General features: G+C 36.7%; 1 protein-coding gene and 1 long non-coding RNA gene across 10 annotated transcripts in view; one reads left to right on the top strand and one right to left on the bottom strand.

Annotated features, from left to right (window-relative positions):
* The window catches only part of TAOK3 (TAO kinase 3), a 169,194-nt gene that overhangs the window by 42,016 nt on the left and 112,664 nt on the right, over nucleotides 1-14,514 (bottom strand). For all 9 annotated transcript variants that reach the window (XM_008533195.2, XM_070628809.1, XM_070628802.1 and 6 more), the window contains 3 exons: nucleotides 13,781-13,862; nucleotides 6,533-6,700; nucleotides 3,707-3,913 (listed from right to left, as the gene is read on the bottom strand). In XM_008533195.2, coding sequence (XP_008531417.2) covers nucleotides 3,707-3,913; nucleotides 6,533-6,700; nucleotides 13,781-13,862 — 457 coding nt within the window. The remainder of the gene's footprint in view (nucleotides 1-3,706; nucleotides 3,914-6,532; nucleotides 6,701-13,780; nucleotides 13,863-14,514) is intronic.
* LOC139084725 (uncharacterized) overlaps nucleotides 1-14,514 on the top strand; it is a 35,260-nt gene that overhangs the window by 12,062 nt on the left and 8,684 nt on the right. The gene's annotated exons all lie outside the window — the stretch shown is intronic.

Here is a 14,514-nt window from a genome sequence, read left to right as displayed (position 1 = left end):
CCATGCTGTTTTGATTACTGTAGCTTTGTAGTATGTTTTGAAGTCAGGGATTGTGATGCCCCCCGTTTTGTTCTTTTTTCTCAGGATTGCTTTAGAAATTCGGGGTCTTTTGTTGCCCCATATGAATTTTAGGATTCTTTGTTCTAATTCTGTAAAGAATGTCACTGGGATTCTGATTGGGATGGCGTTGAATCTGTAGATTGCTTTAGGTAGAACGGATATTTTAACTATGTTTATTCTTCTAATCCATGTACATGGAATGTCTTTCCATCTCCTTATGTCATCATCCAATTCTCTCAGAAAGGCCTTGAAATTTTCATTATACAGGTCCTTCACTTCCTCAGTTAAATTTACCCCGAGGTATTTTATTCTTTTTGTTGAGATTGTGAATGGTATTGTGTTCTTGAGTTCTTTTTCTGTTAGTTCGTTATTAGAGTATAGAAATGCTACTGATTTATGCAAATTGATTTTGTACCCTGCAACTTTGCTGTAGTTGTTGATTACTTCTAAGAGTTTTTCAATGGATTCTTTGGGGTTTTCTATATATAAGATCATGTCGTCTGCAAACAGCGAGAGTTTCACTTCTTCCCTCCCTATTTGGATTCCTTTTATTCCTTTTTCTTCCCTGATTGCTCTGGCCAGGACCTCCAGTACTATGTTAAATAAGAGTGGTGATAGAGGGCATCCTTGTCTCATTCCTGTTTTCAGGGGGATGGCGTTCCGTTTTTGCCCATTGAGTATGATGTTGGCTATGGGTTTGTCATATATGGCCTTTATTATGCTGAGGCAGTTTCCTTCTATGCCCATTTTGTTCAGAGTTTTTATCATAAACGGCTGTTGGATCTTGTCAAATGCCTTCTCTGCCTCTATTGAGATGATCATGTGGTTTTTATTCCTCAGTTTGTTGATATGGTGTATCACGTTGATTGATTTGCGGATGTTGAACTATATATTCTGGATATTAATCCCTTCTCCAATATATGCTTTGCAAATATTTTCTCCCATTCTGTGGGTTGCCTTTCTACTATGTTGATATTGTCTTTTGATTAGCCTGCTTATATTTTGAAGTTAACTCACTCAGTTTTATTTACAAATGTTTTTCAATTTTCTTCCACCACATTTCCTCTATGTATTTCATAATAAAATAGAAATACATTATATAACTTAAATTCTTCCTGACAAACATTTTTTGTGGATCAAATATATCTACTTTTTATTTCAGAAGATAAATTAATATCTATTCTTCATAAGTGATTACACCAACGAGAAAAAAGTATTGAAAGGCCCATGTTATCACAAGACAGCTCTATACCAGCACACCAAAATTAAAATTAAAACACCCAATGAGTTTGCAGACGGCCCAGTGGTGTAGCAGTTAAGTTCACATGCTCCGCTTCAGCGGCCTGGGGTTCGCCAGTTTGGATCCCAGGCATGGACCTAGGCACTGCTTATCAAGCCATGCTGTGGCAGGCATTCCACATATAAACTAGAGGAAGATGGGCACAGACGTTAGCTCAGGACCAATCTTCCTCAGCAAAAAGAGGATTGGCGGCAGATGTTAGCTCAGGGCTAATCTTTCTCAAAAAACCCCCCAAAACAGAAAACAAACGACAACAACAAAAATCACTCAATGAGTTTAATACCAGGGTCTTCTTTGTTGTTGATTATGCCAGCAGTATCTTTTTTCTAATTCTGGGTGCTCATTTGAGGTCCTGGAGTAAAAAGATCCAATGGAATTCCTCTTCTTTTGCTCCCTCTACCCATGGAGCCCCAGAGGAAATAGAAAGGAAAGTGCCAGATCTGTCAGCATCCATGATAGCGCCTTCCAAAAAGAGAGCCCAGCAAAACCTTCTTTTCTATCCTTCAAATATATGATCACTTGCCTGTGTTCAAAGAAGGCCAGCTGGCAATGCTGAACTCCTAGCAGATTTCTGCATCTGTCTGATATTACTCCTTTCCTCAAAATGCTTCTGTGGCTTTCTCATAATCTGGTCCTTGCTGTCTCTTTGGTCTCAATTCACTGTCCACATAGCTCACCTATCTCTAACCACTCTGACCTTTCCCTTCTTCCTTGAACATACAAAGTTCTTTTTGTCTCAGGGCCTCTGAACTTGTTGCTTTCTGATTCACTCCTATCCCTCAACCCAACCTAGCTAACTTTTACTTGTCTCTGAAATTTTAGCTTAAATGTCACTTCACTGGGGAGGCTTTCTACTAATTCCTGCTAGATTAAATCCTTTTACCCAGAGTAAGTTTCATAATTACATGATATAGTTATTTGTGTGATTATTTGCTTAATCTCCCCCACAGATAATAAGTTCCATGAAGGCACGATGTCTGTTTTATCTCCTCTGTACCCACAGGGCCTACCATAGTTCCTGGTACATAGTAGAGGTCCCAACAATATTAGCTCAATAAATGAATAAGTTAATCAGTTCAGAAAATAAATGTGTATCCCTCCACTGTTCATGACCAGGGACCAATATATTTTCTCCTGCTCTTCATCCTTACCCAACTTCCTTTTCCTCCCAAGAAAAATGCACAGCCAATAGAAGTCTAAGTGAAAAAATTCCTTAAACATGCTGTCTCACTGGAATTATAATGTGATCACTGCCATTTATTAAATAAGTACATACACACCTTGCATATAACTAATAAGTTGAAAACATAGGGATTCTTCACTATAATTCCATATTATGGACTGCTTACCTAAGGTCACTCAAAATACTTTTGGGAATTCCTCCAAAGAATTATTGATAATTCTGTGAAATACTTATAGATATTGCTTTGAAAGAAGCTTTAAAATTCTTTTTCGGGGCCAGCCCTGTGGCTGAGTGGTTAAGTTCGCGTGCTCTACTTCAGTGGCCCAGGGTTTGCTGGTTTGGATCCTGGGCGTGGACATGGCACCGCTCGTCAGGCCACGTTCAGTGGCATCCCACATGCCACAACTAGAAGGATCCACAACTAAAATATACAACTATGTACTGAAGGGATTTGGGGAGAAAAAGCAGAAAAAAAAAAGATTGGCAACAGTTGTTAGCTCAGGTGCCAATCTTTAAAAAAAAAATTCTTTTTCATTCTTCAAGAAGTATTTCAACTTATGAACCATGATAGGCTTGTATGAAATGAAGAACTTTAACTGCAACAATAAAGTCAAAATAAAAAACAGAATCATTCATTCAAAAGTCAGAATATTTAAGCTGACAGAGTTAGTGTTAGAAGAACTAGAAACAATAAACCCAAGAAATAACAGAAAAGAGTAGAAACTGTTTACAAAACAAATAGTATCTTGGGCATACACATTAGGAAACATACTGGTTGAAGCATGAAAGAACGTACTTCTAAAAGGGCACATCCAAAGGGTTTTACTCAGGAAGCTTTTAAGGTCTACAGTATTAAGGTTACTGGTGTAAAGAGGAATTTATTGGTTTATTTGACTTGGAGATTTATGGATTTATGTATTTTTTACTTATTGATGGTGGTAAGACATCAGAGTAACAAGAGAGGAAGATGAAAAAATAGGCACAGATATAGCTTGCATAGTACTTCGTTATCTTTTTACTGTAAGAGAAACTATCAAGTGCAAGGTTTAGTCCCACATTTCAGTTGTAAAATGGTAACTAAAATATCTGGATGCTAAGTGACCTGAGCTGCCTTCATTGTGACTGACACAGCCTAGAGCTGTGAAGGACACCAGGAAACCTACCTTCTTGTGCACAACAGAGGAGGTGGAATTGACTGGGCTTTCGTCAGCGTGCATCATGACAGGTTCAGGGCTGCTCTCATCCATGACCTCCTGCATGCTGTTCACACTGCTGCTCTGGCTGCCTGTGCTCACAGACATGCTCGGGATGGAATGGTTGCTTCCCAGGCTGTCCATTTCCCTGCTCAGGCTGGTTCCGTGTTCACTGTCCTATAAAAATGGGGCGCTCGGGTTAAAAAAAATGACTGGAGATAAAGCACCAATCCATTGACTAAGCTATTAAGCACACTCAATTTTGCAGTGCCAAGTTGCTTTTCTGCCAAATCTGCAAAGATAAACTTTTTATGTAGTGGCTCCACTACTCCCCACCATTTTCAGACATCTCAAATTCACTTCTATGCCTTCCCCAGGGGCCATTCTGGACATGGGTCATAAGGCTCCAACTGCTGCTATCCCAGGGCTTTCCCCTGTCATATGCAACTATCATATTATCGTATTGCTATTCAGTAAGCAGAATCAGGCCAGGTTTGTAAGAGACCTTCAAGGTGCAGGAGAAAGACAGTAGGCTACTGAACAGGTGACCTCTCGGATATTTGCAAATATGGCAGTGGCCACTCGAAACTGAAATAGAGTGAGAAGAGTTTTCAGAAATTTGACAAGCAATATGCTCTTTTGCAAGTCATTATTGAGTAACTTCATATCTAAGCAGGGATATTAATTCTACTGTCCTGGACAGGTAATTAAATTCTGCCTCCCTCAAGCAATTCAATCATGCTTACTTCTGTAATCTTATTAAATATATCTGTTAAATAATAATGGTATTCATCACTACTAGTCCAAAGACTACTATTTCAGAAGTGGTAAAATAATCAGAACATATAATTTATCCATCACAGTGGGATATCTTTTGATATAAGATTAAATAATATAATTAAGCAACTTAGCTCCAAATAAACCCTATTTGCAGAGACCCATACTGTACATTTATAACTTTAATGAATTGTTACTTAGCCATGGCAATATAAAGAATTACTGATATAGGTAATTTGGGTAATTTAAAATGTTAGCTAATATGTTATATTTTTAATAGATTTATTTTCCCAATTAAAGGAGATTATGTTTATTTGTAGTCAAGAGATGTTATAGTCCAACTCAGCTTTCTGAATTTCATTTTTATAATTATTGATAAAATAATTTTTGTTTTCTTTTACATTGAAAAGCTGAACTAAAATTCATTCTTCATTCCCTCCCCCTTTTTATCTAGTTTTAGCGGAAGATGAGTCCTTCTTTTGCTCAGGGCCTGTTCCTGCACTAATCCTCGTGCTCCTGTCCTGTGCACTTCCTGAGGTCCTCCCTCTTTAACTCTGCCTCTTTCCTCTGTCCTGGCTCCTTCCCCTCTGTGTAGAAATACCAAGAGGCCGGCCCCATATTTATGTACCTCTCTACATACTGCCCTTGGTCACTTTTCCTTCTTAGCCAAATTTATGAATCTTAAAATAACCAACCTTTGCTGTCTCTGCTTTCTCACTTCCTATTTATTCTACAACTCACAGTAATCTACTATCTATCCTAACTATTCCTGTAAAACTGCTTTTACTCAGGTCATCAAGAATGCCCTACTTGGGTGGTGAACATGATGTACTCTACACAGAAATCGAAATATAATGATGTACACCTGAAATTTATATAATGTTATAAACCAATGTTATCTGAATTAAAGAAAAAAAAAAAAAGAATGCCCTACTTGTAAAACCCAGTTAACACCGTTTGTGGTCCTTGTCTAACTTGACCGCTCTGTGGCATCTGCCAGTATTGGCCGCTCCCTCCTTGAAGTTACGTACTCTCTCAGAATATGTGATGCCTTTACCTCTTGGGTCTCCCTTGTCATACACGGCATGGGCCCTCTTCTCATTCTACTTTCAACTCCTTGATTCATTATCATTTTAATGCTCTTGACCTCCAAACAACTACCCTTTACCCAGACCTTTTTCCTATGTTGTGGATTGTATTTCCCAACCAACTGCTAAACATCCCCATTCAGGTGTCCCAATTGTCATTACCCTTGCCTCAACCAGTCCTCCTTAAGTTATTTGAATGAGAAAGCAGGAAGTCATCTCTCCTCTGAAAACTCCATCTGTACACTATGTCAGCAGCATATGTTGCCACGACCTTAAACTCAATAGACACCAAACTGAAATCATCCTAAATCGACTCTTTCTCCTTGGTTCTTTTTCTCTGTTCTTGGTATTGACATACTCTAGTCACCGAGGCTCAACTGCTCAGAGTCACCTTAAATTCTTCCTCATCTATCACTGTCACTTTTAATGAGAAGGATTGTATTATCAAATCTATCTCTACAGTGTTTCTGAAAGGTGTTCCTTTTCCCCCATTCCCAGTGACACTGCCCTTTTTACCTCTCACATGGACTATTATCTAGAATGTTACCCATTCAAATTCATCTTACACTCTGTTGCCAGGATTCTCTTCCTAAAGCACAGAGCTTTCCCAAGTCTAAAATGTCCTATGTCTGTCTGTCAAAAACTATCCACCTCTTGTTCTCCGTAAGGCCTTTGCTAATCCGCACCAGCAGACTCATTTTCTCCCTACTATGGGGACCCCAGCATGGTGCCATACCTCTAGAGCATTTTTCCTATTTTGCCTTATCAAAGAGTTATTTTATGAAGGTCTCTTTTGCAACTCTGCATTTCTCTTAAGGCAGACAGCATCCATTACCTTCTTATCCCCAAAAGTGTTTTTCATGGTGCCCAGTCCAGAACTTTTTCACAAAGTAGGCACTCTGGAGTGCTTGCTAAAATAAATTGAACCTACTTCTTCATCCTCCTGTGACTCATTCAAGGGTCCATTTCGTGTCTCTTGGAAAAGGATTTTTTTCATTTTTCGGTACTGTAGGTTATCTAGATCACGGACAGCATCTTTTGTCCTCTGTATGAGGTCAATTAGGACTCGTAGTGGCCGTTCTCGTCGAACAAAGTCATGCTGATTGAGGGAGGAGAAAAAACAGAAATTGACAATGAGGAAACTTTTTTTTTCTTTTTTTGAGGAAGATTAACCCTGAGCTAACTGCTGCCAATCCTCCTCTTTTTGCTGAGGAAGACTGGCCCTGAGCCAACATCCATGCCCATCTTCCTCTACTTTATATGTGGGACGCCTACAATAGCATGGCTTACCAAGTTGTGCCATGTACGCACCTGGGATCCAAACCAGCGAACCCCGGGCTGCCTAAGTGGAACATGCGAACTTAACCGCTGTGCCACTGGGCCGGCCCCAGGAAACATATTTTTAGGTGCAAGATTTAGATATAAAAGCAAATAGACATAAAACAGGTCTACAGATTTTGCAGAAATAACAAGATATGATTTTCAATTCATGTAGCCTCTTATCTTGTATAAATCTCATAAAGAGATAATTATGCTTTTCTCTCCTTCCTCAAGCCCCATTTTGTGAACTTCGTCCTAAAGTTTACATGAGACTTCTTCAGGTTTACCTTATTATATAAGTAAGGACAATGACTGGAACTTTAAACAGTACCTGAGAGGCTTGTTACTTTCAAATCTGAAATGATACAATAAGCAAAAGCAATGCAGAGTACAGAATATTCTTGCTATAATCTGCCTCAATCCTCCTCTCCACCCTACACTACCCTTTTAAAAACAGACTTTTGTATATTTTGTTTTCCATTTCTATGAAATAGAAAAAAAATATATATATATAGGTCATATATAGCATATGAAAATATGACAGCTGTTCAATTTATGCAGAAGTCAGAATTTTGGCAACTTCATCTTCCCTTCTCAAATCTGTACAACCAGAAATAAGGGAAAAAGGCCTCTGAGGAATGAAAATAACTGCCCCAAAGTCCACAAACTTTTCTTGATATAAATGGCCATGACTTTCAACATTATCAATGATCTTTAACATATATTCTAGTTTCCTTGTTTTCCAGTCTACAGCAGGTTAGAAAGAGGGAAAAAAAGTGGGAGGATAAACGATTGAGAACTGTTAGAGGTGGAGTTATTTGCTGTAAAAAGAAGTGTCCTTTGAAAGTTCTCTGATAACCCCAACGGTAGACAAAAAGAGGGAAATTCCATGACTAACACACCTACCAACCACACAGATAAAGACGAACAAAGCTTTGCAGGCTAGGTTGCAAAAGTGCAAATGCCCCTCATATGGTCCTTTTACATTCCAAGAGTTCACAAAACACTACTGTTTCTGAGCCATCAAGAAGTGAAATTATGTTCATTAAGCTTTCTTTAAGAAGACAGAGCAGCACATCATATATTTTGACAAGATTATCACAGAAAATGATCAAAAGTGGGAGGAGAAAGTTTTTTTTTTTTTAAAGATTTTATTTTTTCCTTTTTCTCCCCAAAGCCCCCCAGTACATAGTTGTATATTCTTCGTTGTGGGTCCTTCTAGTCATGGTATGTGGGACGCTGCCTCAGCGTGGTTTGATGAGCAGTGCCATGTCCGTGCCCAGGATTCGAACCAACAAAACACTGGGCCGCCTGCAGCGGAGCGGGCAAACTTAACCACTCGGCCACAGGGCCAGCCCCCGAGAAAGTTTTTTTTTTAAGGAAAAGTTTCAGTTATGTGGAAAATTCATTTACATTAAATTATAATTCAAAGATATTGGGAAAATCAGATAGAATGTGGTAGGCCTTAGATGATGGAATGGATTTAATTTCATTCTAAGTTAAACAGATATAAAAGAGGAGCAGGACCACTGTGAGAAAAAAAAAATCTACATGTCTTGTGGTTCTTCACCCTGACTTTGCTGTCAGAAGTGTGGCTTTTGCTCCTGCTTTTATAAAGTATCTCTTCCTCTGCAAAGAGTCCTTTTTGACAACGAAACACCATTCCCGAAAGTTAAGTGCAGCCTGCATATTTCAAGATCAGAATGGAAGGGAGAAAGTAAATTATTTTGCTACACCAGGGCTTGCAATTATACAAAAGAAAATTGGTTTTTAGTAAACTCTCAGCTCTAACTTAGGATCACAGAATTTTCAAGTTGAGGAAATTTAGGCCCAGAGAGGTTAAGTGATTTACACAGCTCAACAGTGAAAGAGCTAAGGGCTGCAACCCAGGTTTCTTTATTTTGGGGTTTGTTTTCTGAAGTCTACCACTGTTACTACCTTTCTAAAACATAGATTTGATCATGTCATTCAGTGTGACAGATACTGTGTCCCATTTATCCCCCATTCCAACCTCTTTTCCCTGCCTTCCTTTACAGTAAGCACTAGAAAGTAAAAGAGTTGAATTCCAGCCTCCTTTGCAGTTACAGATAACAACGTGACCAAGTTCTGGCCAATGAGATACAGGCAGAAGTCCCCGAGGAAGACTTTATTTTATGGAATAAAAAGGCAAGGCATGTGAAGGGAAGGTGTTTTTACCCTTTCCCCTTCTTCTTTTTTCCTGCCTGGAATAAAGACTTGAGATCAGAGATGTAGCAGCCATTTTGTGACCAAGAAGACAAAAGCCACATGCTAAGGATGATAAAGTAAGAAGATAGATGGATCAATGATGACACTGTTGAGCTGCTTACAGCTCTGGACTGTTTATAACACCTCCTTCCCCAATGTCCTGGACTTCCTATTGCATGAAATAATTAAACCCTTACCTGTTTAAGTGTTTTAAAACTGACACACTGAACATCTTAAAAACATCTCAGTGCCTACATCACAACATCTGGCCTTTTACAGCCAGGTTCTTGTTTGTATTTCTAGGCTCAAATCTAGTCACTCCTACTCCTCCTTCCACCCAATGAATAGTACATTCTAGAAAATTCTTGCCTCATGCCATCTGTTTCACATTTGCATATCTTTGCTCACATTGTTCTCTCTGCATGCAATTACATCTCCTCACTGTTCTCCAAACCTCTACAATTGAAAGGTCCTCAGATTCTTTTAAAAAATGATTTTATCATTCTTGGAAATATATTTACTTTAAACATTTAAATAATACAGAAAAATGTGTAAAAGAAAATCACCCAAAATTCCACCATGCAGAAATAAATATTGTTAAATTATGGAATATCATTTTAGACATTCTCTCTCTCTCTCAGAATGATGGATATCTAGAAATACTTTTATATAGGAAGCTTATTATACATGCTAATTTTAAGAATAAGTTATTAAATTAAGGTATATCTGAATCTAACATAATTAGAAGAGACTGAAGTAAAATAATTGCTTAACTTTAGTTATAATTTCTTCAATAAGAGTTACTAGTTCCTAAAAGATCTTCTACACTTCCATTTTTTTTCCCTTTTTCTCCCCAGTCCCCCAGTACATAGTTGTATATTCTACTTTTAGGTCCTTCTGGCTGTGCTATGTGGGATGCTGCCTCAGCGTGGCCTGACGAGTGGTGCCACATCCGTGCCCAGGATCCGAACCAGTGAAACCCTGGGCTGCCAAAGTGGAGCATGCGAACTTAACCACTTGGCCACAGGGCCGGCCCTAAAAGATCTTCTAAAGTTAAGGAATAAAAAGATTGGAATTACATTTTTTTTAAACTACGTATTTCTATTTAAGAACTATTATTGACCATCTACTCTAAAAAATAGGAAAATTAGTACAATGTTTACAACATTTACATTCTGCTCTTTAACTATTTCAATGATTTTACTTTAGTTCTATATTTAAGTGAATTCTATGTGAAGATGACATTTTAACATCGGGAAGAAAATGTGAGGAAAAGGTGGATTATTTAAAAGTATTTGGAACAAGTAGATAGCCAACTGAGAAAACAAAAAAAGGTGAATTCCTTTTTCTGTGTGACCTCCCCAAAAAAGCCCAGAATAAAGAACGTCAAAAGAGAAATAGGAAAAAAATATTTGCAAGATCTACTATTAATTAACAAGGGAGAAACCCAATAACCCAACAGACGAATGGGCAAAGATCATAAAGAATTCACAGAAAAGGAAATAGAAATGGCTGTTAAACACATGGAAGATGCTCAACTGAAATCACAATGAGAAATTAAAATGACGGAAAAGTTTTTCACTGATCCGACTAGAAGTTCAAAAAGTTTTGGTACTCATACTTTGCTAACGGGACTATAAATTGGTACAACCTCTTTGGAGGAGAATTTGGCAATGTCTATTTAAATTTAAAATCCACATTCCCTTTGATTAGTAATTTCACTTCTAGGAATTTATTCTTTAGATATCTTATACAGGTACAAAAATGACACGTATAAGGATATTCATTCCAGCACAGTTTGTAATAGCAAAAGATTGCAAACACCATAAGTGAGTTGGTTAAAAAAAATTACAGTCCACGTGAGAATATTACAGAGCCATTAAAAAGAATGAGATAGCTCTGCATGTAGTAATACGAAACAATACTCAAAACACATTATTAAGTAAAAAAAAAAAAATCAAGGTAGAAGAGTGGTTATAGTTTGCTACCATTGGTGCAGAAATAAAGAATATGTACTTCTATATGCATAAAGTATCTCTAGAAGGACACGTATAAAATTGGTGACAGTGGTTGCTAATTCTAGAGAAGGGCCTGGAATGGGAAGATTGACTTTTCATACTCTACCTTCCACTATATTTTTCCTTCTAAAATTTGTATTGTCTATTCAAACTGAAGAATGTAGTTTCTTTACCATGATAAATAAATAAATAAATTAATTAATTAATTAATTAATATTTTTTCAAATTTAAATTCAACGTTCACTACCCGTTCTTTTGCTAGTTTCTCCAGTCCCTAATTCATTCTTTCTTCCTTCTTCCCTCCGTCCCCCTTTCTCTCTTTTTGTTTCATCTCTAGATTTGCTGGATTTTGCTATTCAGCATTTTTTTTTTTTAAGAAAAGAAAATTGCCTAAATTTGTGAGGCTTGAAAATGTCAGCTGCCTTTATAATTGAAGACCATCTTAGCTGGGTCACAAATCCTTGGTTTACATTTTCTTTCCCTTAGAACTTTGTAAACATTGTTCTATTGTTTTCTAGCTTTGAGTGTTCCTGAAGTGGAAGGTCTGAAGCTGACTGGTTTTTCCACCCCAAATAATTTTTCTCAGCCTGTTTGTATGAATCTGTTTTTATCCTCAGAGTTCAGGAACTTCATCCAGCTGGGATTTGTTGATCACTGAAGATCAATTTCATGGTCTCTCTCTTCAGGGCAATGTTTAAATGTCACCTCCAGAGAAAACCTTGCCTAACTCCTTATCTAAAACAGGAGCTCTGTCATTCTTTATCTCTGGTCCATGCTTTATTTTTCTGCAAAGCATTTACCACCACCTGAAATTATATTAATATTAGTTTGTTCTCTTACTCCTTCATTAGAATGTAAGTTCCATGAGGGCAGGAACTATCTTTTTCTTGTGTACCACTGCATTATTTTCAGTGCTTAGAACTGTGTTTGGCACACAGTAGACAATCAGTAAATATTGTTGAATAAATGGTGGGCTCATTTGATTTGGCCCACCAAATGAAAACTAAACCAAATCAAATAAAGATCCAAATATTTATTTCCAAGAAAGTTTTCTTCAAGCATATCTTTAAATATCTTTTGTTCCATGTGTTTTGCTTTCTTCTTCAGGAATAAGAGGTTGGCATATGTTAGATCTCCTTTATCGTCCACATGTGTCATCTTCTCTATAATCATCTTTAGAATTTTTTCTTTTGCATTTAAATTTGTTTTATTTCCCTAAGACTATCCACCAATGAACACACCCTAAATGGGTTGGTTTATTATATTAGTTTGTGGCTTATAATTTTAATTTATATTTTAATTTTTATCTCTCATTTCTTTCTTTACTTCTGCCCACTTGCTTTTTTATACCTTTTTGCTGTCTACTGCCCTAAAATTTCATCTTTGAAAGCTCGTAGTATCTTCTTTGAAGCATTTTTCTCCTTAATTTTACTACAGCCCAAATTTATCATTTTTTCCCTTTATGGCAGTGCTTTTTGTGTCTTTTTCTTTAATCTTTGCCAACTTCAAAGTAATAAAGATATTATCTTGTGTTTCTAGAGTTTGACATTATCTTGTGTATTTTGTGTTTCTGCTGTTTTGTTTTGTTTGTAGTTCATGTCTAGAACATGTGATGGCTCTATGCCAAAGGAGAATAAGGTAGATTCCTTTGCCTTGTTGCTTCTGTCACCATATTCCTGTGGCCTGCTACTCACAAGAAGAAAAAAATTTACTCTTGGTTAGAAAAAACTAGTCAGCTTCATATCTACCTCTTTATGAAAACCTGAAGCCAGAAAACAAGAGATTAATGTTTAGAGTTCTAAGAAAAAGAAAACGTAAGCCAAGATTTTGTGGCCTAGCCAAGGCGCTTTTCAATTATAAAGGCAGCTGACATTTTTAACCTTTACAAATGTAGGCAGTACAATTCTTCTGAGTTTTTCTTAAAATAAACAAACAAAAAAGGGTTGAAAAACATATATACAGAAAAAGGTTAAAGAAACTTGGACTATTTTGCGCCAAATAAAAGATATTTATAAGGTAAAAGACTCCCACATATTTCACTGATATTGATGGAACACACTGCCTTTGTATAAAGTCTATAACAAAAGGTTACATGAAAAGAGATGCTCAAAAATGAGATGTCTCAATCAAACGAGTGTAGTTAACATGATAATCTTGTCATCAACATGTGTGATGTAATGCTATGTAAATGTCTGCTTTAAATATTTATCATATATCTTCACTGCCTGATGTTGGCAACAACCTAACTGAAAATCCCAGAGTTGGCATCTGAACCAGTGGTAGACTCTGTTCAGAAAGCATTTTATTAACGTTCATGCAGATATTAATCACAGGAACATCACAATGATGACCAGAGCAAAGAGAAATATTCTTTGTCATAAGGCAAAATGAGGGGGGAAGAAAAGAAAAAAGGAAAAGAACTATCCACAGGGAATATAGAGCACATACATTGCGATAATCTTGCTATTTCTATGCCTAGCAACTATCTGGATAAATGACAAGGCAGCACGTTCTAATCCAGTTTGTCATGATGAGCTGACACAAGAATGAATTACTATATTCCACTACAACATGACTTTAAATGCCCCTCCTCAAATATAAATTTGAAAAATTACCCGTAATAGTTCTGCTGACGTTGGCCTTTCCTGAGGTATTTTCTGCAAGCAGTAATCAACAAATCTCCTAAAGGAGTCTGTCCTATGTACAAAAACATTGACAGAAAATAAAATCAGGGTCTGTAGAACACACTGATTACTTCAAATAATCTACATATGTGGGAAAATTTTGTATTTTAGATTTTCAACAAAATATTTTAGATTATTAGGAAATGGAATCATTTTCAAGTTTATTTTATTTGAAATGAATTCTTTTGGATAATGATTGTGGACAATTTCAAGTTAGTCAACACATAACATACTTAAATATATAAGGAAGGTCAAATCATATATATCAGAAAACAAAAAATACTATATTTATATATAGCTATATACAATTTTTCTCTCCAAAGATAACAATTCTCATAAGTCAAGCCTATATTCTTCATGACCAATTGATAACTCCTCCATCACCCACAGCCTATAACCAGGTAGTAAAACTTGAAGCATAAAGGATAGAGAACCCAGGAATATACTTTCTGGATGAAGATACTTCTTCTCTTAAAAATACCATTTTGTCCACTTTTCTTTAAAATTGCCCTTTTTTATGACTCTTGTGGCCCAAATAGTTATCAAAATGTCATAAATTTCAGCAAGGAACAATATATCTTCTGAATAGATAGTATATGTTCTGTCTCAATACATTTGAATATACATATAGTGAAAAAAATGACAACTAGAAAAATAATGACACG

The sequence above is a fragment of the Equus przewalskii genome, chromosome 7 (assembly GCF_037783145.1).
Source record: "Equus przewalskii isolate Varuska chromosome 7, EquPr2, whole genome shotgun sequence".
NCBI lineage: Eukaryota > Metazoa > Chordata > Mammalia > Perissodactyla > Equidae > Equus > Equus przewalskii.
The sequence above is the reverse complement of the archived record's forward strand: the minus strand, read 5'-3'. Positions and strand labels throughout refer to the sequence as shown.